At 41.2% G+C, this 25,426-nt stretch overlaps 1 protein-coding gene across 1 annotated transcript; it reads right to left on the bottom strand.

Moving 5' to 3' along the window:
* Positions 1-450: 450 nt before the first annotated feature.
* Positions 451-24,684, bottom strand: LOC118214622 (activin receptor type-1C-like). Its single transcript, XM_035394736.1, has 9 exons — positions 24,323-24,684; positions 18,286-18,516; positions 11,537-11,779; positions 11,023-11,253; positions 10,326-10,493; positions 9,145-9,301; positions 8,605-8,729; positions 5,707-5,837; positions 451-5,254 (listed from the first exon to the last, which is right to left on the bottom strand). The coding sequence occupies exons 1-9, from the start codon at positions 24,390-24,392 to the stop codon at positions 5,129-5,131; spliced, it is 1,482 nt and encodes a 493-aa protein (XP_035250627.1). The 5' UTR covers positions 24,393-24,684; the 3' UTR covers positions 451-5,128.
* Between the last annotated feature and the right edge of the window lie 742 nt (positions 24,685-25,426).

Here is a 25,426-nt window from a genome sequence, read left to right on the forward strand (position 1 = left end):
GTGCATTCAGCAAAAAAAGAAGAAGAAGCTGTTTTCTTCCACTCACCCTGTAATTCGCACAGAAATGCAGTCATTTAAGGAGCTGAGTCATTCATAAAGTGTGATTAGGAGCGCGGTGGGCAGAACTTCCTTCATCTAACGGACATCCTTCGCGTGGTTCTCGCTTGCTCGAGCGGTTACCAGAACACATAGCTGTAAAACCGTAGAGAGGGCAGATTTCTGACTAGGACACTAGGTCGTCACATTTTTAAAGAAGGATGCACCCTTGTATTAATTACTCATTAAGAAAATAACAAAGATAACGTAATATGCACAAAATAACAATGGCAATATTTTCAAGTATGTTAATATGTTTAAAGGTTGTCACCATGGCACTGGAGTAAAAATAAAAATGAGCTTCAAAGGGAATAAGACACTGAAATTCTTTGGATTAATCAACACAACAATATATGTCAATAAAAAATAGTTTATTTCGTACACTGTGCACATACATTTTTTACAATTAATTTTACATGACATATAGCGAGACGGGTAATACATTGCTATATGGACATGAAGCTAGCCCCATAAGTGTTTAACAAAATGAGCATTCACTGCCATCAGTAAAATTTTAGAAAGAATTTAAGAGCGTGGAATAACAATTCCGGAGTAGCAGGTGCTCGTCTCCTCTAATTTCAGATTCTGAAATCTGAAATGAGGGGTAACAACTTAAGCACATTAGTTAAGATCGTGGATAGTTGGAAACAGATTGGGTGGTCCGGGCAGAACAGCACACTTGCTGGCAAGAGCCACAGTCATTTGGTAGTACGCTGAATAACAAGAGGTGGAATTTTAATATTTAAAACTGAGCTGAGTCCAGGACTGACGGCCTCGAGGGCACTTCAGCCAGGCAAAGGAGGCAAAAATCAGAAACTTCAACCTGTCCAAAGTTCTGAAAGTCACAAGATAAGCACATGGTGACAATCATTGATTTTTATCTTTTGAAGCCCCCGTTTTCTCTCCCAGGGCATCTTTTTCCCTCGAATCCACGTTTTTGGAGCTCCAGAACATTCTTTCAAATATCACAATAAAGTGCAAGTTAAAGGCTATTCTCAAGCTAGGAGCGACAGCTTTTAAAAGGAACAGCGGCTCCACAGTGCTCCCACAGTGCAGTGGTTCCACAATATTTTCCCTCTCACATAAACTCAGGGCACTTGTATTCATTAGGGGCGAATCAAAAAGTTCTGTGGAAAAGTCATAAGGAAGTCATAAAATTTAACAGTATTGCCAAAATGTTAAATCCTGCCTTACACAACGTTGGCAGATTTACGATCTCCATCAAACGTTTCACAACGTCTCTTCTCTTTGGAATGAGTGACTTTCAAAACGAGAAAAATAAGTGCTATGTCAACAGCAACAACGTTTAGTTACTGTATCCCTGTATCCCAAGCATGTGGAGCTGGCTGCATTGGACACATACTATGAGGCAACCAGAGCAGGTCACAGCACAGGGATGGAGTTCGCTTGAAGTCTTGACAGAGGTAATGAGGACAACAAAAATTTGGAAATACCGTGAAGTCTGTGCAAATTTTCACGTTACTCAACCACAGTAACCCTACTCCGCAGTTTCACTGATCATACAGAGTTCTATATCAGAAGGGGCCTCCCCTAGTCCTGGAGAACCACAGGGTCTGTTGGTTTATATTGTTACTCAGCACATAATCAATTCATTAAAACCGCTGAGCATAACATTTATTCAAATCTTCCAGTTTCTCAGGTCTAAAACCAAAAAACGTAAGTCTGGCCACCCCTGCTATACGTAATCATCTTATTTTGTTGCCATTTTCCCAGTAGGCAACAATATGAATACATAAAAGTTAAAGTTTGCACATTCACAGAAAATGTTCCACAAATAAGCCAGTACTACAGATTAAACAAGAACAGTTCTGCAAAGCCGTACAAGCAGAACTTACAAAACATTGTGTCATTTACACTCAGAAACAGTTCTCTTCATATATCATATAACAAATACTGAGACACTGTATCCAGTATTGTACATTCCAATAATCTCAAAACATTTAACATGACCAACACTCAGACAGCAGAATACTTAAGCAGTGCATTGTTTCCCTTTGGATCAGCTATAATCAGCAGCTGGCACATATTATTCTACGTACTGAAAAACACCATGAGACAGTGATAAGAGTTCAGTTTAGACACTACAGAACATTAGTTTGGGATATAGTGACATTATGCCCAGCAATATACCAATTTAAATGCACAGGCATAGCAATCAAACTCGAGCAGCGACAGTAATATCAGAATTACAAAACTTGTGTGTAAAATACTTTGCTTTGCAGGTGGCACAAATCCAAATACACATTGCAAATACATATATTTGAAATACTGCCCTTTGCTATGTATACGGGGCAGCAAACCACAAGTTGTTTTGCTGCTAACCGCCTTTTTTTTTTGGATACAATTTATTCAATATCCCACAAGGAATCTGCAATAGCTGTTAAAGCTCAGTGTACAGATAAGCAGAGCTCTAGGTCACAAGCAAAATGACTCCACAGAGTCACTACAGAAACGCACTGAAACATCTGCTTCCTTGACAAGAGGCCACACCTAGTTACATTAAAAGTTATTGATTATGAACATCCTAAACTATGTGATCCAAGATGCCTCAAAGGACTATAGCAGCACTTGAGAAGGAGTAAAGCACATACCCAGGACTCCTTGTTGCTACAGGTTCTTAAGCAGCTACAGTTTAAATATAACAGAAAACAAAGAGCTTTATGTCTGATTTCACATCGGCCAGACAATTCATGTGAAGATGAGTATTGAGTATTTTACTCATAATCCAATAGGTCCACTGAGTCATGTGATCTGTCTCTACACCAGAACATGCTGGTAAGAGGAGAAAGGCGAAAATATGTTTCAAAGACATAGTGTATATGCCTAAGGAACAGACATTATTTGTAGTCGATAATGGTGAACTTACATATTGCCAAAACTGTTGCTATGAGAACACATTGTATTGCCTACAACATATTTGCTTTTGGAACTATTGCATGAGTTATTTTGATACTCCATCTTCTTCTTTTTCATTTTTAAAGTGTCAGCACAAACTAAACATTTATTATTTTCTAGTTGCCATGTTGTTTGGTTTTAGTTTTAGTTTGCATTTCGATGGATGGCTATTTAATGATCATGCAATTTTAGGAATGGTACCTTCAATAGATACGATATACTAGACAGTATATAGCGCAAATGTGAAAATTGTGAAATTGTGCAATTTCATTGGCTTGTAATCAAGTCATGTAGCATAAAATACACATTCTATTTAGTGTAAGAAGAACCTTGGGCAAAGATAATGTATTTAAAATGTAGCACAAATGAGGTGAAGCTACACAGTGGGTACAATGTGTGTGGGCATGTGGGTCTGTGGGATGAGAATTGACCATGCTCTAAATCAGAAGTGGAAACTACCAAAATTCATGACTCCGTTTCAAGCATTTTCATTCCTGTAAAAAACTAACAGTTTAAACCAATATGGCTATCATACCATGTGACTTTGCATGTTAGTTCTAACTCCCTTTCATGAAGGCCACTCAGTTTAATAATCAGCGCATTCCAATGGTGCAGGTGCTTTAAGGAACAGGCTATTCTAATTCTAACTGGGGAAAATCGTATTCAAAGTACACAATAAGACCGCAACTCATGAACTACTAAAGCAGATCTGGAAAATCACCCAAAAGTAAGATATCAAAGATTCACATCAGGCAGTTCTTTTCTACGGAAAGACAGCAGCAATAACATGGCATGTTTAAACCAATCAAATCATTTGATGGGAAATACAATCCGTTTACATATATACTTCACATTCAATGGAGCAAATGTATTTTACAAAAATAAATGATCACATTATTTCAAATTGCTTTCAATAAAATGTACAGAAAAATACAGTTAAATAAAATAATATGTGTACGTATAATATTTCAAGTAGCTTAAAGCTACAGAGTAGTGCAACAAAAAGCAACAAAAACAAAAAAAAAAACTATGTTTGTACAAAATATAAAATAGATACACATTTGTGCTATTGACACATCGGACATTACATTGGCATTGTGTAGGTTCTACTGCAGCATTTGATTTAAAGGCCAGGTTTGGACTTAACATTTCTCTCTTGCAACCACAACCAGAAGGTTTACATAGTCACAGTCTCAGAATAACACAAAAAATAAACTTTTTTAAAGTCTTTTTGTTCTACTTAATTTGGAGTGTACAAGCAGGTCAATCTAGAATGTTAGCAAACCCTATCCTCTAAAACATGAGGGCATATTGATGCACAAATGAAACTGAAAGTGGAAGGAAACATTAATCTAAACAGAACATGTCTAATAATATCCCATCCGACTGTTACATACATATCTGTAACAGTCGCTTTGCAGCTGAGAAAAAAAGCATGAAAATAAACTGAAGGCTAAATGAATATTGCTACTGGTGGTGCTTGAAGCGGGTTGGAATCTACAGAATACTTTCTCCAGATTGGTATAATACAGCAGACTACCGCATGCACGGGAAAAAATGGCTAAATGTCTCATTAACCAGGAGAAAATGTGCAGCTCCTCCATAGTACCAATAGGGAACGCTGTCCCACCAGAGGCTGTCCTGGTGGCCAATGGGCGATGAGTCTGATCCACACTCTGGCAGAAGCTGCACTCATGTAGGCAGAGGGCTTTGTCCTTCACACTCAGCAACATCCTATACACTCAGGCAGAGCTGTGGGAATGTTACTCAGTAACATTATCCATTACAATCAATACACGCATGGGCCTGCATCGCACCTGCAGCAGAAAAGCAGCTTCAATGTCCACACGACGTCAAGCTTTGGCCACTTAAATACGTTTGAGGTAGCTTGGAATCTGTACACGTGAATAGTTTTTTTCGATCTAACAGGTCTCCCAGCCCACTGTGGAGATCTCGACACCCCCCTCGCCAAAGAGCAAGTAAGATGGTTCGAACCTCAGGCAGAAACCGGCCGTGGCGCCTTTACGGGTGAGCGTCTGACCTCGGGCCGGGAACGGGTGACCCGGCAGGGCTGGACCGGACCCGCTACGCGCGCTCGCGTCCGCGGAGGCGGCGGCTAGTCTTTGACGTCCTTGATGACGATCACCTGAGAGATGGTCTTCTTGACGCGCAGCGCGGTGAGTCTGGCGGCGGCGGTGGCGTACCAGCACTCTCGCATGATTTTACCCATCACCCTCAGCGCCTGCCGGACGCACAACACGCTCAGTATGCACGCGCAAAGCCGCCTGTGTACAAGTCAACGCATGAAGTGCAATGGAATGGAATATGGTACAATACACTGTATGCATATTTGGACTAGAAAATGCACTTAACAGATTTTCACAGCAATGAATTCATTAAAAAAACATATATTTAAATATTTATGAAAGCGACACTAATTAGCATATCTGCAAATGTACTGTGACGTGTGATAATATCATTATCATTTATTTAATTTCAATATGTTTTCAGTAAATTCCATTCAGTAAATCAGAACTCTTATGTTGCCTACATTCCCTGTTGTATCTCCGTATAGCCACAATTTCATAAGTAAGAAATCTATCTTAAGTAATTTGGTGAAGGCAAAACGGAAGCAAAGCAAAACTGTAAGCAACTCACAAAACAGTCGTAAGTTTAGACACAAGGCTCCCTTACCTCGCAACTTTGCCACTGGTTGGGGATGTTGGGTCTCAGTTTCTGGTCACAGACGACCTTTCTCATGTCATCCACCGATGGATCTGAAGGCACCATGTCATAGTAAGGCAGCTGATAATCTTCACAGGTCCCTACAGATAAAGACACACACTTCCTTACTGTTGCTGACTTAGCACAGCCTTTGTAAAGAATCACATACAGGACCAGAAACAACGCTAACTTGTAATTTCATAGAGCACACAGATACATTTTGCTGACCTAAGATAAACCTTCTTGTGCATATGACAGGTGGTGTTTACCTATGCTCCTCAGAGAAATTTGAGAAAAAAATAGAATTTCTTTTTGCCAATTTGGCTTTAGCAGCACACTGAAGACTGGAAGGAGCCCGACAGGTGCGGTGAGATGCACACTGGGGGCTCAAAAGAAGCAGACGGAGGCATTTGGCGATCTGCCTACCTGGGTAATGAAATTAACCAAATACTGTTGTGCATTTTACATGATAATCAGCGTGCGTTGTGAAATAATCTAGAGGAGGCAAGCCTTCTTTGGTTTATCAGCCAATGATAATCGGCGAAAACAAGCATGTGCAGCCGTCAACATTATCTGCTAGGTTTGTCATATTTCTTGTCACGCAGACTAAGATTCCTGCTAGCGACACTGTGAAATTTTTGACCGCAGCTCTCTAGCTAGCTGGCAAACAGCAACAACGAAGATACTCTCACAAATCTAAAAACCAAAACCAATTTTAGAAAGCTTCAATTACATTAAAACAAGGACAGACTTACTCCAAAACTGGACATTATCCAGGGTGTTTAAAGGTGTTCCAAGTCGTAGCTCAACAAGGACACAGTAAACCAATTCTTGAGACAATCATTCACAATTTATTTGGCACCTTGCTAGAAGTAGTCAAACTCCTGAAGCTAATGTTAACCTGTAACAAGCATGTTGGCTGAAAGGCCCTTCTCTCTCCTGAAGAGAGTGAAGTCCTATCTCTGTAATACCCATGGACAACAAAGACTGTCTACCCTGATGAAAATCTGTGCAGTCAAGCTTACTTCAGGATGTGAAGATAAAGTGAATACTGTATGACAGGGCCATCATCCGGGAAAACCCCATATCTCAGTGAACGATTTATTATGAGAGTTAAAGATGCAGCTATCAAGTCCACACCATCTCTCAGAAACTATGTTGTATAAATCTGTTGTCTTAGCAATGTTGACCTGTTTTAGTAAGATGGAAAGTTTGTTAACTGAAACTGAAGAGTAGTGAATTGAATTTTGTTGTATGCACCAGTACAATGACAATAAAGAAATTCTATTCTATGAAGCGCTTCCCCAGCAGCCCTAGGGCGGAGTAAGATCTTATACGGTGACCACCCCCATATTCCTGTGAGCTTGGGGGCAGTTTCAATACAAGGTCACTAGCCACTGGAGTATAAAAAGAACTGAAGTAATTTGAGACTTTTGCTTTCTCTCCTTCAAGTTTACCATCTGTCCTTATATCAGGGCTAGATGCAGTACACTGTTGCCAGAGCAATCATGTTGCTTAACCCTTTAAGGCAGGGATCATCAACTCTGGCCCTCGAATCCAAATCCAGCCCTGGTTTTCTTTTCTCCCTGGTAATTAGTGCTACTGATTGGGCAGACTGTCTTCACCCCTGACTCCCAGGCAAAGGGAGGGTGGAAAACCAGCAGTTCTCGGCCCTTGAGGACCGTGAGTTGCTGATCTCTGCTTTAAGATGTAAGATCAAAAATATATGATTAGAAATGTTCTTTACTAAATTATTTAATTGGAATCCCAGTAAAATCAATAAACAACACAAAACAAATGGACAAATCCACACACATACCAGAACAGATACACGTGGAACGCAGGAAATGCTTCAGCTTGGCTTTCTCAGAATGGTCATCCGGTTCAGTCGGGTTTTTTAAAAATAAGAAAAAGATGGACAATCTGCTTGCCCACTAAGCAGTTCGGCCTACATCTTCTTCATCAGGCAATATAACGTTAACTAAATCCCTTCCAGTGCCACATTTTGCTAACACTTCTTTACCATGAATTTCAATACGCCTACAAGGAGCTGATGTTCTTTAGCCTTCAGATAAACCACATCCTTCAGGTTGTCAGAGCAGAGGTCACACACATGCAGTAAATGTAAAACCTATTGCTGGACTAGAATCTTTTTAGTTTCATAAGATTCTAGATTTAGTTTCAATACTGGAATTTATTTGTCACCTTATATCCTTAATGTTACCCAATGTCAGGAAAACGACAAACAACCCACACCAATGAATACCAATAACATGAAAATAGATGAAAAGGTTAGCATCATAATCTTGTGACAAACTACAAAGTAAAAAAACTATTTTACTGTACATGAGTACACAATTATTTCACGCTGTACATGTACAGCACAATTCTGTAAATTTACTAGTGTTAATTCACTACTGATAGAGAACACACATGCGACACCCTACGGAGACTTATCCACAAACTGTCTTTTATGGCTGTTACTGTTGCTAAATAAATTCTTCTGTTCAACTGTTATCACTCAGAATTTAAAAATGGCATATATCATTTTTTTCCCCCCAAAAAGATGATTAAATTCCAGCAGTTCTACTGTGACTTGTAATTTTTACACAAATTGCAGTAAAGAATTTACCCGTGCTTCTCCTGAATTCTTAAGGATGGCAAAGGGCGGTTTACAGCATCCAAAATGATAATTCAATTGGTTTATCGTGCATTATGTATTACGCATCTTGTGTCGCTTCCCTTATTTACCACGCCAAAATGAACTGCGTTGTTCCAGAAGAGGGCGGACTGCAGCAATTCGGCGAAACAAACATTGCCGTTTAAACTTGGTTCGCCCCGCTTTAAAGGTTATATTAACTCCCGTACCTCTCACAGAGCATCTTCGTGCGAGTTCCCAGAACACCAGGCCCAAGGAGTAGATGTCCGCTCGCTTGAATGACTCAAAGCTGCTCATATTGATTGTGTCATCCAGAATTTCTGGGGCCATGTACCTGGAGTCAATAAACTCATTAGCTCCTAATTACATGTGCTTTCAGTGAGATGGTAAACAATGACGCATCTATCCTTTCAAATGGACACAATGTTTTGAGCCCTGCAAGCACATTCTGAGTCATTTCACTAATACCTTTCCGCACGCTTTAGTTATTAGCAATAACTTAGAAATACAGCAGGGTACACTTGAATTCTGGCATTTCTGAACTGCATGTGGTGAGAGGAGGACACAGATTAGCTAAAGTATCATCGCTTTAGCAAACTTAACTTGGTTCATTTGAAGACTCAGAAATGACAAAAAAACAAATTCAACAAAAGTATGCACATAGAGAAGAATTAAATGAGCACTAGCATTATGGATATGCACAAGCATATCAGGGTCTGCTAGTAACCCCTGATTGGCTATGCTCTCACCTCTTTGTTCCCACTCTGTGATTGGCCGGTATGTCGATGGTGTTGGTGATGGACTCGTGTTTCACAGCCAGACCCAGATCAGCGATGACAGCTGTGCCGTTTTTCTTCACAAGGATGTTCTTGGACTTCAAATCTCTGTGAGCGATCGCTGGCTTTCCTGTCAGACAGAACAACAAACATTTTCCTAAATACTCCTGAATCTTTTTTTTTTTTTTTGTTTTAAATCACTTTTTGCCCTTACTGTAAATATGAGAAAATCTATAGTATGGCTTTGGTGAGTTTGTGAGTTGTGCAAAGGAAAATTAGAGGGGTAAAAAAAATCACATTGTATCGTTTTTTCTCTTTTTTATTTCTACTTCCTCAGATGTCTTGTATTGAACCCAGTCATCCAGTCATAAAACCTGATCAGGATGTATCTGTATGTTAACTGAACGGGCCACGAGGAGCAGAGGGGCTGAGCAGATTCCCATCCAGTTATTTTAAAGATCAGGGAATATTTGCAGCTTTTACTGTTGAATGTATATAGAGTTTCAGTACTGATGTGACACAAGTTACAAAAGTGCATGGAAACGACTGTATTATAAATAGAAAATATCTATCATTTTTTTAGTCCCCCTTAAATTGGCACCCACTTTATCTGAATCTGTGGCAAAGTGCAGTAACCAAGCCAACCCAGGGAAGTCATTACAGCTAGACACACCAAACAAATACGCTGTAATGAATATCTGTCTGAAGAACATCATAACTAAAACAAGGGATGTGTACGACAGATGCCAATAATTTGTCTGTGCAAAGTCCTGGTGTCTATGCCTGAAATTTAATCAAAATCAGAACATCGATTAATCATAAGCATGGTACAATAATAGGCTGTTTTGCCTTATTCTGTTATTTACAATGAGATTATACTTTTTATTACTTTAAGTACAAATCCTTAAGGGTTTTCTTGGAGAAATTGAGTTTATTTGAGAATATATTAAAATAAACATATACGCAACATATTGCTACACTTCACAATATATTGCCAAATAATTTACAAACCATTGTCACTTTAATATGTTGAAATATATTGCTCTAAAATATACTATCATTATTATTCTCCAAAAGCTCCACATATTTACATCATATATATTACATTATACATATTACATTATAGTCAGTATATTACATTTCATAGGGCTCACCCTGAGTACCAATGATCTCCATGTGGAGGTGGGCCAACCCACTGGCAATAGAGAGAGCCATGACGATCATCCCGTCCACAGAGACAGAGTACCTGTTCAGGTAGTCGAACAGGGAACCGTGCTCGTGGTACTCCGACACCAACCACAGCTGGGTCCAGGAACCATTATCTGTGAGGAGAAAGATCATTTCATACTCCATTTCTCCATTGAGATTAACTGTGGAAAGACTCTGACATAAACCCATCATGTTATTTTGCCATAAATAATTTCCCATTGCCATTAGTGGAAGCAGAAACAGTACATATAATAACACTGAATGAATTATGAATGTGTATTAATATGAAAAAAAAAACATCTTGAAATCTCCACAGAAAAATTCCACTTACCTTAAAATGGTCCCTTACCTTACAATAGGTATTTCTATGTAATAGATAATATGTTTTAATTTTGAAGTAGTACCCCTTTTAAGCTAGAACCATTTTGCCATGTGATGTTCGGCTGTAAACCCAAAAATGGATTACCCAGGTGAAATTATAGGCACACAATAAAACATCCAGTGTTAATTCAGCTCTAACAGTGTTAATCCAACTCTTAACAGATGACATCTGGCCCCACTCTGGAATTTGGGACTAAATGTTCTCTGTTAAGAGTTGAATTAACACTGGACGTTTTACTCTGCAGCTTTGAGCATTGCTACCTTTGTTGTCTGCGGCGATGAAACCCAGGATGTTCTCGTGCCGGAGCATGATGGTCTGGTAAATCTCCGCCTCTCGGAACCAGGACCTCTCGTCCCGCGATGAGAAGATCTTCACGGCCACGTCCTCCCCCCGCCACCTCCCTCTCCACACCTCCCCGAATCGGCCCTTCCCGATGATCTCCTGGAGCACGATGGTGCGGGCGATGGTCCTCTGCACCAGCAGCGGGAGCCCTGAGGAGGGAATCGATCAGATCGATAAGATCGACTGCTTTCGGGCCAAGATAAGAAAAAGAGATTCAGAGAAAAGGCTCCAACGAATCACACGCCACACAGAGCGGTCGGTTAAAAGCGCGACGCGCTCCACTTCCGAGCCAAACGCTCGGTTTCATTCGATCGATCTCTCAAAAATCGAAGATCCGACCCGAGGGAGAAGCGCTTTCGAGACGACTAGGGTCGATGTCTCAGCAGGCGCGGAGTTTAAGGCGAAGGTTTTCGTAGTACTTGCGGCCCGTACCGGATCCGGAGCCGGAGGTGCTCATGTCGAAGATGAGGTCCTTCAGACACTTGTCCGGCGACATGAGCGTCTGGTCGTCCAGCGGCTCCTCGGCGTCGCCTTTGCGGGCCCGGCTGTAGACGCAGCGCTGGCCCTGGGCCGTGCAGACGCCCAGCATGATGCCCACGCACAGCAGGCAGGAGGGCACCAGGATCACCGCCGCCAGCTCCAGCTGGCCCCAGCTGGCCTCTCCAGCAGGCCTCTCTGCCCGGGCACACAGAGGAACACATCATGGGCACCATCGCACTGGGGACTCGGTCCCGTTCCCTCCCTACATAACATGCATGCTGCGAACGGCCATTACCCACAACTGTCACACACTCTATGAACCTGGCGCCCTCTAGTGGCCTTACATTTTCTCCCTTCTTCACTGAATCTCTACCAGCTTCTCACTTCACAATGAACTGAGAATTGAAATGGGCACGGGAGAATTGCAGTTAAATACAACTTACACTGTTTAGAAGTTCTGTGATATTGTATATCCTGAAACAAATATATATTACCAATCTAACGCACTGCGTATTAACTTTACAGAGAAGCAACCAAGTAGGGCCTACAACCCTACTTCCAACCCGACCATATGTGCATAAAACATGTATACACTCTTTTATGAAATATTTGAGTGTGCATATGTTACGCATACCATAGGTACATGCATATTATATCACTGTAGACACACATGCACACACACACAGCAAAATGTCCAAAACTTATAAATGAAGCGAAGCATTTGCACCAGCACTGAACAGAGAAGACTCTATGGCTCCTGCATGGCATGGATGCCACAAGGCTTTGACAAGCCTGAAATCAAATCCCAAATCTCATTACCTTTTCCACCTGCAGTTAAAGTGGGTCTGATGGAACATATTGTCAACACAACAGCTTTTCTGGTAAGCAAGCACGTTTCAAGTAAGCACGCTGCAGATTGGATCGGATCCAGCGCAAAGACCTTTCAGATGAACAAGGGGCTCACAAACTTTGATTGCGTGAATTCAAGGGATGCTGAATACTACTTCCTCTGAGCAGATGCACACCATATTCCAACCGCAGGAAATCACATAGTAAAAGGAAACATTGTCAATGGGTTCTTCAGATAGGGTCAGCATTAATATGCCAAACAGGGTACTTCAGGAAGAAAATCAGAACACTAGGTGAATTTCATTTACACCCTGCACTTTACTCTGCACTTGCATCATCAGATTCACTGTACTTTAACTTGCCCTGGAGAATAGAGTCTGCCAAGTAAATAAATAGTGACAATCATAATTTTGAAACTGCTGTTCTTTGCCAAAAAAACAGCATTGCAAAACGTCTCTCATTTTGAAATTTTGTGACATTTATTATTAAGATTCACAATGTCAATGAGATATTTTTTGCAGAAGGAGTCCTGAACACATAAAGAACAAACTGTTTTTTTTGGCGTAAATTCCGATTGCCGCCACTAAATGAGCCACCTCGCATCCACATGGGAAGTACAGGGAAGTACACAGGAAAAACAAACCCATTACAAGAAGCGGGGTAGCTTTTAAATCATGCTACAGGGACTGCAGCCAACGGTTTTACCATGTTTGGTCAAACATTTTTATTTGCCCTTCTACATAATCCCTGAAAGAAAAATACCGGAATTGGCAGTTGTCTGCACACCAGTAGCACCACGGCTGGAGCAGGTGGGCACACCTGATGCACGTGACTGCGGCTCGAGCTCATTTTACAGCCTGCGGTCAACACAGCTAGCACCGACTGGAGGAGAGGCCACTCTGTCACTGAGGGGCAGAGGTATCCAGCGGGCGCCTAGCGTCTCGTTTAAGTGGAGCTAATGTACGTAGCTAATGTAGCCTGAGAAAGCCAGCTGACAGGCTTCCTGTTGCTATTATTCTTTCTGCTCATCTGCGAAATATCCTCCTGGATAAAAATAAGTCTTTTTCGTCGTTTTGGCTTTTGCTTCAACATGTTTATGTACATATGTATTCTTCTTTTCTTGTAAGAAGCACGGTACCGGAATACGCAAGTTACCCACAAACGACCACCGTCGCCTTGCGCTCCCATTAAACTTAATATGATGTGGAGATGAAATATCAAAGGGTGCACGCGCGCGCTCATGCCGCGCACCTCATCCGACTAGTTTATCACCTCAATCTGAGAGTATGCTAATGGCCGTTCTCCCATGCGGCCTTCATTTGATACAGTTGGTTGGAGATTTGAATAGCAAAGCGTCCTGGCAGACGATACAGAACATCGTCTCAAGAACATCGCAACATTTGTTTGCACATTTTTACTGCCGTCCTTGACTTCCAATGTAGCGAGACAACAAGGACACCTCGGCTATCTGCTTCGCCATAGAGACCATCATTGTCCGAAAATCCACCCTCGCTGGTGTAGTTCCCTGAATTTTCCTTTTTCCATGGCAACCATGGCCTTGCAAAACGAGCCCGCGGAAGGTTTGGGGCCATAGAGTCAAAGATTGGAAAACAATCAACACGGAGCATTTCGTAACATGTTCAAGTTCTTGCTCTTTCACATAAAAATATAGTTAACCTCTGTCTCCAGCTGGAACAAAGCGGTTTACATGGCAAAAGAAGATCCGTCCCCCTTCCACGGTCCAAGTAACTGACTTGAGGATAAAGAAAGCAAAACCTGGTACACACTGCACAGATTTAGCCCCAAAACAGCTGTGCACATTTTTCCACAGTTCTTTGAAAAAAAGCATGCTGAAACTGCATTTGGGCTTTTATCCAAATCCTACACAGTAATGCGAGTCCCCTATACTTTCACATTCACAGGTCATTCCAGTTCATGGAAGATTAGAAAACGTTCCCAAACAGATGTCATCCGATTCCATTCCAAGTCAACAGCGTACACCTTCACGTAAGCAAAAGAGAACGAAAAAAATAATACTATAAAAAAGGAAAATTGCATTGTGTATTTTCAAATAACTTTTTGGCGACCATGCAAACGCAATGTCCTGTTGCACTGAGTTAGGTTCAGAGCCTGTGGAGGCATTAGTGGGATTGCAGTGTTCCACAAATCTTGTGCTTCATCAGCGTGTAGCATACTCATCTTCAGGCTGAACTCCAGCCTGCGGACTTCATAGAGTGCTTGAGACTGCTCTAGAAATGAATGAATCCAGGTGAGAGATAAATAGCATATTCTGGGTTTTTCCAGTAACTACCATGAATTTAAAGTTACTGACAATGTTTCTCATGGACAATTTCGCCAACGTGACAGTAGTAGAAGAAACCAATCGGTTTGAACTAGCATATCTTAGAACACGCGCTGCAGGATGTTGTTGAACTTGTGAATTAAGCATTTCTCGTGATGAGAACACAAATGCGAGCAGGTCAAATATTGTCCAACCAATCAAATGCAGAAGACTACTCGTTCCAGACAGAGCCCCTCTCACCCCCATCACTCAAGCCTATTTCAAAATCTGTGAGAATTAGACTTAAAGCATGAGCAGGCTCTTTGATGAAGGAGGGAGTTACAGGAGTTCTTTTATCTATATCTTCAAATTGAAATTTACATCCAAAAAAAAATAGCTTTGGCTAGCAGGGAATTTGTCATGTTATTACTGAAATGATAAGACCCTGAACAGAACCATATGGGACCTTGTGTGCAACTGTGGCTTACTCAGACTTGCCAGCGCACGTAGGAGTTTAATTTATTGAAATGCTTTCTGGGGGCAGCATTAGATGTGATTAGTTCGACCAGGTGCCTAATCAGGAAAAGGTGGAGGTGGGGTCATTTGCAGTAGGCAGTGCAAGCCTGATCTGCTATCGAGACGTAAATATATTATATTTGGGCAAACGACCCATTTTTACATTTTGTGAGACTGGGGACATTGCTGAAATTAAAATTAATGACCAAAAAAATAAAGACTTCCTTCCTCCGAATCCTCTTCTCCTGGACTGAATTGCATGATATTGGTGAATAATTCTGCCATCTATCTCACTGTATTTATGCCAAGCAGCTCGATGTGCAAATATAAAGAATAACACACAGGTGAACCTCAAACCAGGGTCTCCCACAGGAGATTCGGTCACACTAACCTCAGCACTAAATTTGCAGAGCATGCAGGCTGCCAATGGGGCACCTTCTCCCTTTTCTGATAGGCTGCCTGATAGAAACAATCGCATCCAATGCTGCCCTCTGAACACATTTCAGTCAATGTGTATGCCCAAAGTGACAAAACAGTTTCTGGTGAGGTTTTGCCTGAACCAAGCAGGCACAGAGAGAATCAGATATATATGAAGACCCCCAAAAGAATTTCCATCTCATTCAGGAAAATTCTATTATTAACAGAATCAAAAGTTGCAATGAGATCAAATAGCCCAAGAATACTAATATATCAAGGATCTGCAGGTTTTTTGTTGCTATCTCGAGAGCTATCTCAGACCAGTGACGTAATACACATCTCCACTGAGATTGTTTCCAGCACTTTTTGCACATGGGTTCTCCATCCAATCAGGGAGCCGTTAAAAGGGGGTGGGCTCAACAGGAAAAATTGCTGATTTTAGCAACACTTTGAAACAAAGATTTACGACACCTGAGATGCTGAAGTGGCAAAGCCATTGGACAATATTCAAACCAACAGAACGATTCCACAGTTTCCCATCATTCAAAGCTGTCTGATCCCTACTTATGAATACAATTATCATAAGTGCGGTTATAAAATAAATGAAGGAAAATTCTCCCCATCACAGGTCTGTCAATTTTGACACACGGTATAATTCCACACGTCCAAGCCTTGCACACCCGACACATCGGATTATTCAACGTCATTTGGCTGTCAGTGTTCCTCCCTACAGACGAATACAGGCTTAAACGGTACGGCCCGAAGCATGCTTCTTAAAAAAATTAAGAAATTGTTTTCAAATTACAGTACCGTAGGTACAGTACATTCCTTCTTTGAATAACCAAATAATCAGGCATGTGTTCTGACCAACTGTCATCACATTTTTTTTTAAAAACAGCAATGTACTGTGATCTCTGTACAATGAAAACAGGTTGTGTCCTCCAGCGAGAGAATAGTAGAGCTCTTTCAGCGAAGGGAGTAACAAAGACAGATAGGATATCTCAGGATTTCACCACTGAAAGGTCACAATTACTGCCAAACACAGAAGAGTAGGCTAAACAGTGTGTGCTGAAATATTGCAACATCATTAGCCTCAGTTACACGAATTATTTCAGTTTTGGTGTATTTTTATTGTCCTATGCAGTGTAATGGAATATTTTAAATACATACAAAGGTTCTAGATGCCCAGACAACTTACCTAGGCTAGATACCTAGTTTAGGTTCATTCAGGGGTTCCTGGTCTAAAGCAAGAAAATACACTTAGAGTAACTTCAAAGCCATATGTTCAGCAACACTATGTTTCCAGAGGCCGTTCATACGAACACATTCATCTCATAGCATTGATTCACAATTATAAACAAATAGGCCTATAAATAAATATTTTTTTTTTACAATATGCCGGTCGACAGTCTGCATGCACTGTAGAAATTAGTCCCAACTGAAAATGAGATCAAATGACATTCTTCCCAGGGTAATATACATACGTAAACCTCAGAATGCATGAAGTTGCTGTGCAAACTGCTTTGGAGTTAAATGGTGTATTTTCTTGCTTGAGACTAAGAATCTTAGAATGCCCAATGTAGCCAGTGTAAGCCGGGCAGGTCATCAGAAACATTTGTAACTATCTAAAATATATTTTATATACACAAAATGTCTCTAGATCTATCAAAAACAAAAAAAAATAAGACTGAAATAAGGCCTCAGAAAGTCAACTATTCCAAGTTACTGTATGTCATGAAACTTTTCTTGTTTCTTTATGTTCTTTATGCCAACTGTTTGACATTTCAAACTGCTTTTGCCGTCACCATTGTTTTTTCAAAGCACGCGATTATCCAACAATTCATATCCCACAAACCTCCCGCTGAAACAGGATCTAGCATTCAGCATTCTGCAGTCCAGAATCACTTCTGCCTCAGTACATTTAATCAGTGTTGTAACCAGGGAGACGGTCATTAAACCAGAGCAAGCTGCTCATGGAAATGCTCCACAGCCAGGGCCTCCATTCGGTTATTTATATATTTTATCATTCATTTGCTATAAGCGCATTTTTATTGGGGACATGTAAGTGGAATAAGAGCAAAGTGAACTAAATTCCAAAATGGAGGGGCCTAAAATTCTGCGCCCCTCATTCAAATATTGCAAAACAAAAAAATGTAAGAAAGTTATTAATTCTAAATTAATCAAGGGACCAATTGCCATACAAGCTATACAGAGGGGAAATGCTGAATTGCAAATAGTTGTTCATGGTTCAGATTGAAACCTCCCTTGTTTATGTCCTGGCTTTCACGTCAGGCAGCCGACCAAAGTGACCGTGGAGCTGCACGTCGTTTCTACATTATCGCAGACTCTACGGTAGGAGGGAAAAAACAAGCCAATGGCATCTTCAGCATGCTTGATCCATGAGCTCTACCTTCCGCTAAGGAGATTTGAGAAGAGCTTTCCACTCACACCGCAGCGGGCCGAGGTATTTATAAACCCCGACTGCCAGATAACTGGCTGACCAGCAAACAACCTCAGCTGACACCGTTATGTCACAGGATATGAATCGGATAAGCGGTCCACTCGTCTAGGCACAGCGAAGTTTGGGGACATCCCAAAACGGCTCTGCTTCCGGTTCCGTTTTTTTTTCGCTCTTTACCTGGGTTGAGGTGCAGCGTCTCGTTGTTGCAGAAGTCGGTGAAGCAGCAGTTCCTCTTGGACACGTTCCTGGAGCTGTAGCAGAAGACCTGGCCCTTCATCTCGGACGGAGACAGGCAGGACTTGACCACCTCCTCCTTCCCGTCGATCAGCATGACGGAGTTCCAGCAGGCCCCGTCCGCCCCCGTCTCGCAGGTGTTGTTGGCGCACAGCTGGCACACGCACTTCAGACCTGAGCACGGGCAGAAAGGCGGGCGTGAGCATCGCGGCGGGGCTGAACACCTGTTCTGTGAGGGATGCACCAGGGCTGAACACCATGTGAAACTGCTCCCTGTTCTGTGAGGGCTACACCAGGGCTGAACACCGTGTGAAACCGCTCCCTGTTCTGTGAGGGATGCAGTTCTGTGAGGGATGCACCAGGGCTGAACACCTGTTCTGTGAGGGATGCAGTTCTGTGCAGGCAGCTGCAGCTCGGACAGTACTCACTGCGGCACTGTCTTCATGCAGGACAGCACACTGATGAAGCTCTTGTTTGTATTAAAGCGCACCTCGGATAACTATTCTCATTTGTAACATGACCTCTGCAGGATCACACAGATGACCTCCTAAGAAAAAGGTGAACATGGCTGGTTTTCACCTGGAAGCTCAGAGATTATAAACATTTTCCCACAGTCTTGTCTCTTAAAAATGTGTTTTAAGAGACAAGACCGTGGGAAATGCACGTACATTGACTGACAGGTGTGTACAATGATTCAAATTTTATTTAACGTTAAACCGAGCAAACAATGCAGTTTTAGGATTGTAGATACAGCCACAGCTCCCTGCGGAAAACCGGTCGTACGGATATTCGTTCGGCTTGAAGGTTTGGAGGCTGGAGCTTGACGAGCTGAAGAAACGGGTAGCCTCGGAAACCGCCGTACTCCTCGCTTTCTCTTTTGAAGAACCCGGGTTTCGATTTACGTAATGCCTGTCGCCCTCCCGCAGTCCAGAAAAAAAACAGCGGTGTAATGCAGCTTAGCTTAACACCCGGATAATCTGGAGTCCCTCCCGCTGCTCCAGCCCTACTGGGGCAGAGCCCGAGGCGAAGCGGAGGCCTGCCGGTCCGCAGCGCGAGACCAGGCTCCACCTCTGCGCCGTCTGCCTCAGCTCACCTGCGCCTGAGGCGAGCCTGGGGGACTCCCACAACCGAATGACCCCACCTGACAGTGTGTCGCGGAACCGCAGGCGTGTTAGCACGCTTGCCCAAAGTCCTGGCGAAGACAAAAATAGGTCTTTTACATTATCACAGCTAGAATGCTTATTTAACAGCGCTCCACGCAAGGTAGTAGAGTCTTGTTCATATGTCATAAATGGTTAACCCTCTGAAGGGTAGGTTTTTTGGAGTGCGTTTTCAAAATTCCAAGTCAGTGTTCTAGAACTCCATTGCTTACAATTACCAGGAGAGATTGTTACATCAGCATTAGAATGTTCAGTTAATAACATTCTAATCACATATTTGAGATCGAGCACCTTAATGGTAGAGACTGAACAATTATCCGCTGGGCTGTATGATTAGCTGATATGTAATTACAATAAGTTTCGGCTGCTATCCTACCTAATCAAGAAAATATGAAAAACTAGAGGCATCCCAATTCCTTCCTACATCACAAACACATACACACACATATTTAGTGGCGGACCACACTCGTCTGTTTACAGACAACACACGGGTTTGTATGTTGGCAAGTGATACCATAAAAGAGCTCCACTCTAAACAGGTCCAAGAACGGAAGAGTTATATTAGGTGAAATGAAGCTCCGATCGATTCTTCTCCTCGAGTGACTTTGTCCCTGGAGAGGGTGCTTGTGTTGAGCCACACTAACGACCCCACGGGGACCCCATCCCACAGAGTATAGGACGACTCCGCTAATGCACACAGCCAGCTGTAAATTCTAAAGGGTAATTCGCAAAGATGGAAATATTACAATCTCTTTTATTGATCGGTGGCTCCGTGTACTACAGAGATAGACTTGACATTGAGCCTTATTAAATGGGCCCATTGGCCAACTTCCCTGGGTCGCAAGAGCAAGATTAAAAGGATCCCGCTCCAGCTCTTCCTTGAGTCTGAAAATAAGCTTACCTTTTCTTTGGTGAATTACAATAGGCTTCCACAGGCCAATCACTAAGGCAGGATAATAAATCATTCTTTGGAGCTCCAGTTTGGGAAAGACCTCAGAGAGTCACAGTGCTTGTACACAGTAAAATGCCCAGTGTTAATTCAACAGTAATAGTGTTAATTCAACTCAAGAGATAACATTTTGGTCCACATAGGGAGGAGCTGAATTAACACTGTTAGAGTTGAATTAACACTCAGGGCATTTTACTGTGTACTGTGAGTTCGGGTATGGCTCAGAGAACATGCTGACTTATCTGACATTCAGATGTCCTCCAGGTCTATATTTGAAAAGGACTAACAAGCAAGGTACAGGTGTCCTAGGAGACCAAAACAGAAGTTACTGCAGACTGTCACTAAAATAATATACTATGACACCATTATTTTTTTTTACATGCTTGATCTAAACCTACAATTATCTCGTCCCGACAAGTAATCCAAGCCAATACTTCCCAGCTGTGGTCTGGGGTTATCTGCGTTTAAGTTTTGTTTTTTGTTTCTTTGGTTTTTTTCCCCTCCAAACAGCTCAAAACAGACTAGGGTTGAAGAGCTGTCGATTGAACACCGATCTGGCTTTGTCAATAAACGTACAGGTACCCCGCCGATAGTTCTGAATGCTGGCCTCAGCATTATTCCAAGAGTTCTAAAACCTTTTGAGCCGACAACCCACTTTCAATTCACAATTTCATCATTTGGCGGACGTTCTTAGCGACAGCTACTTACAAACTTGGATTTCAACAGCTAGAGATAAGCAAAGGTCCAATTACATAAGTGGCACCCCGAAGTAGCATCTCTCATGACCTTCAAAATCAAGGGAGAGAAAGGCTGGCTTTTTAAAACAGAAACTTTTTAATGTAGTCTCAAAAGGTGGGTCCTACACTTTCGCGGCAAAAAACAGTGATTTGGCCTTGCTCACCAATTGGAAAAGGTCATTCCACTATCGGAAAACAAGAGCAGGGATATATAAATAGAATATATAGGCCTACTTTGACCCACTCCATATTACAATGAAGCGCAACTTCAAATCAGTTACGGTAAAACCCATTTCAATTAAAAGTAATTCAGGAAATTAATTAAAATTTAAAGTCATGTGTGGAAAATGAATCATAGAACATCATCTAATTTTTCACTTCATGGTATCAATTTCAATGAATTCCCTGAGTTGACAGAGTTAAAACAGAAATTGTCAAAAGTCTGGCTAAAATGTGGAAAGTTTTTAACATGGCTAAACAACTGCTTGTACACCGTACCTATGTCTTTGGCTAAGTTGACTGCTGAGAATGGAACTTGCATTATACACAGCAAGTTTTGTTCTGTCGAGGGACGACATGCACTACACTGGCGTAAGGAAGCATTTCATTCCATTTCCCATACAAAACTATAAACCTACAGGGCTTTCCCTGAGAGCTTTAAATTACATACATAATATCGTTCATCATTAGCGCTCCAATCCATGTAGCTCAATGTGTCAAACCAGTAAAGCTACAACCTTGTCAACACAACCCTCTCACGAGCGATTCATGCTGCAAGGTGAAAAGCCTGAATTCCAAAAGAGCCCAGGAACTATGTTCTGATCATTCAAGTGTTGACATATTGCAGCCATGGCTATGGTGTGATTTTTTAAAATATAATTCACAAATCTGTTCCAAAATCTCTAAACAGAGAAATTCAATAAAATGCTTGAAACTCTCCATCACCATCAGAGAAACTAAACCTCAAGGTTAGTTCTAAAATATTTCCCATTTTTGTGTTTCTGAGGTTCCTTTGTATTGTAACATGAAAATATGAATGATAAATGAATTACTACCTGAATTGATATTTTCAACTGCTAGCCTCTAAGGGAGGATTTCTGAACATTTTGAGCCTTTAATGTAAATTCTTTAAAAGTTAATTAATTTCCTGTGACCCAACCTTTATGCAAAAGGTGCCCATACATTCAAATATAGAATAAAAAGAAACATATATAAATATTACAAAATATGTGCATACATAATTGTTGCCACTTTCATATACATGTCAATGTCAATTTTGTTTGCACTACAACGCATACTGTTTCTATACCACAGTGGGTCCAATCCTGGTTTTTGAGGACCTTTGAATGACTTGAAGGCTATAACCCACACAAACTACTTATAAAAAAGTATTGCTGAGCTTTGTTGTAATGTTAAAGCATGTTAAGAATCAGGTAAGAAACATTATGAGGATGGTGGCCATGCACAAATCAATATGTCAAGAAAAGTACCCAATACATGTTAGAGCATTTTGAATACCAAGTTCCCATCAAAATGAGCTCACTGTACAAACAGATTGAAAGAAGCCTGTTCTGTCCAAAAAATTTTCATGAAATGACTGAGTTCTAAAAGGCACCAAATAACTGATACAGGTATGGTGCGTTCTCAACATTATCTAGGAAATTATAAACAACCACTCACAGTGAAACGCTAGCAAATCAGATGGGCCGCAGTCCATAGTTCGACTCTTTTAAAGTTAAATATTTACATGGACAAAAAAGGGAGGAAAATGGCTTATTTCCACCCATGCATTACCAATGTTCAATTAACTCTGTTACAGGAATTGCCGATCGAAAGGTCTGTGACTTCATGCACCATGTTATGCTTTGGTTTGCAGCTAAGTTTACAGGTTACACTTTTAGCTGATCTTTAGGATTTTATTCAAGCACTAATGCCAATCATCCATACCAAAGTTAAGCTTTTTATTAATACATAGCCTACCATGTTTAAACACAGCATTGTTTATATTTGTTGCTGCTTCTATGCTTTCCAGTTTCGTGAAGAATAGGGTTTTGGTTCAGCCATGCTTACTTTGACTGCTCAGGTATTAGAGGAGTACAACTTCATGACTGACAACTTTGCAGATTTAAATGGATGCAAATAAAGAGTTTGAGATTTTCATAATGTTAAAACCGTATTTACACAGAACACTTGCAATCATATTGAGCCTGTCTTCAGTGCATTACAGACACGTGGGGGGAGATTAAAGTACAATCAACAAAACATACTTCACAAGAACCTTACCAAAACTTCACCTATTGGTTCTAAAGTATCTCAAGGAACATCATACTCAATATCTTTGCAAATAAAATCATTCGATACAATATGTTTTATACAATGAAAAAGTAACGTAATTCATTCCAGTCAATTAATTTAACGAGTGACATATTTCAACAATGTCAATTCACTGGGAAGCTTGTCGTTTTTTAATCAAGGTAGGGCCTATATATACCTTCACTTTAGTAATTTCTTATTACAGTGAATATGCTTGTGTGTACGTAGCCTCATGTTAAAACGGATGCCGTTATATGCAGCATATGCAATGCTAGCATGCAAAAGCTGTGTTTTAATAAATTACATGAATTAGGACTCATATTTTCATAAATCTATTTTTAATTGTTTTTCGTCAGCACACCGTTGCAGTAGCCTGCGCCGAACACCGGTACATGTCGGTCAACACATGTTCGACCACTTGTACCGGCATCCCTTGGTATTTTGTATTGTTCCAATGGTAGGCGTCTGATCCCGACTAAATCGGTTATGTAAGGTTTCAGTGCGTTGCCTTAAGTTACACTTTGGAGTCTGTGAACCAGTAACCGAACTAGTCTCTAGCAAGAAATATTGAAATTAGCTCGCATGTTCAATGTGTTCACATGGGAGGTAGGACATAAAATATTTTTGAGACCTGAGAGGAAAACGACATGACTACAAAACATATCTAAATATATCCATAAACAAGAATCACCGAGTAGACCATCAACATGTGTACATGCACAAAAAGAAGTCAACGTCATTAAGACGTTTATCCAAACATGCTGAAACGGGAAAAGCACAAGTAAACACGAAAGAAAGTACACAAAAAAGTGAATGGCTACCTGTGCTGAGCTGTGCAACCGACAGAAATATCAGCGCCGTGCCAAAACTGGGATACCTGGGACGAGTCATGGCCGGAGACTCATCCGCTTGATCCGGGGAAACGCTGCACTACACGGTTTTAACAGCCAAATGCATTTGATAGTTTTTCTCCAAGTCCGTCAACGACACGTCGCAGTGCACATTAGGTTCAGTCAGAGAAATGAATACGCAATCGGAAAGCCGCTCCGCCTCCCTTGAATGATTGCAACCAAAGAGGATTAAATGCCTTATCTTTGCTGATAAACACAGGGGACGGTGGGAGATAACCGTCCGCCCTCACAGCGAAAGTAAATTTGATACATTTCCGACACATTTGTAGTTTTAGAAAATATAGGAGAGTGCTTAATTTAACACATGCGCACGAAACTGTCTGCTTCAATGTACTTGATTAAAATTAGCCTATCAATAAAACTTCCGCTCTGTTTCCCGATCAACGACGAGAACTACATAATATTAAGGAAAAAATATCGGGATTATACCATAATTATTCGAGGGTATGTATGCACCTAGGAGACGGGATAATGCATTCCGGTAAACCGGTTGAGCTGCTCATAAATCTATTTCTAAGAAGTTATTGATTTTCTAACCAAAAAACCAAAAAAAAAGGGGGGGGGGGGGTGCTTGGGGTAGGGGGGAATACATTCATAGTGACAGCTAACTAGTGAAACATTGCAGCCTTTTACGTGTATTCAGTTCCATTACAGGTTTTCCTTCTCCCATAATACGCGGATGTTGTTTTTGATGTAGGGGGATTGAACGGAGGGCTCCTCACACAAACTGCAACAGTCTATCCTTGTTCTTTTGCTAATTCACACCCAAACAATGTAAACAATATTGGACGATAAACACATCAAATAGCAATCTAGTAATCTGTGATTTGAGTGGCATCTGCAGTGGCTGGGTACATGTGAAGTCAAGTATGAGTAAGCTTTTATTCCCATAAAGTTATGTAACAACTGTCTGTAAACGGCTGTCTGTGTCCTTAATCGCGAGGAAACACACAACAGCACTCAACAAACTGACCATTATAATCTGCGAGGCATTAAATAATCCTTTTCCATATG

This window comes from Anguilla anguilla, chromosome 15, assembly GCF_013347855.1.
Source record: "Anguilla anguilla isolate fAngAng1 chromosome 15, fAngAng1.pri, whole genome shotgun sequence".
NCBI classification, from domain to species: Eukaryota; Metazoa; Chordata; class Actinopteri; order Anguilliformes; family Anguillidae; genus Anguilla; species Anguilla anguilla.

What these genes read in the sequence shown, in the direction of transcription:
- LOC118214622 (XM_035394736.1), bottom strand. Translation starts at nt 24,392, where the DNA reads ATGACTCGTCCCAGGTATCCCAGTTTTGGCACGGCGCTGATATTTCTG. An exon ending in CACCTCCGGCTCCGGATCCG is followed by an intron (nt 11,254 to 11,536) that starts GTACGGGCCGCA and finishes TTCCCTCCTCAG; the next exon opens with GGCTCCCGCTGCTGGTGCAG. An exon ending in ACGAAGATGCTCTGTGAGAG is followed by an intron (nt 5,838 to 8,604) that starts GTACGGGAGTTA and finishes CTTTATCTGTAG; the next exon opens with GGACCTGTGAAGATTATCAG.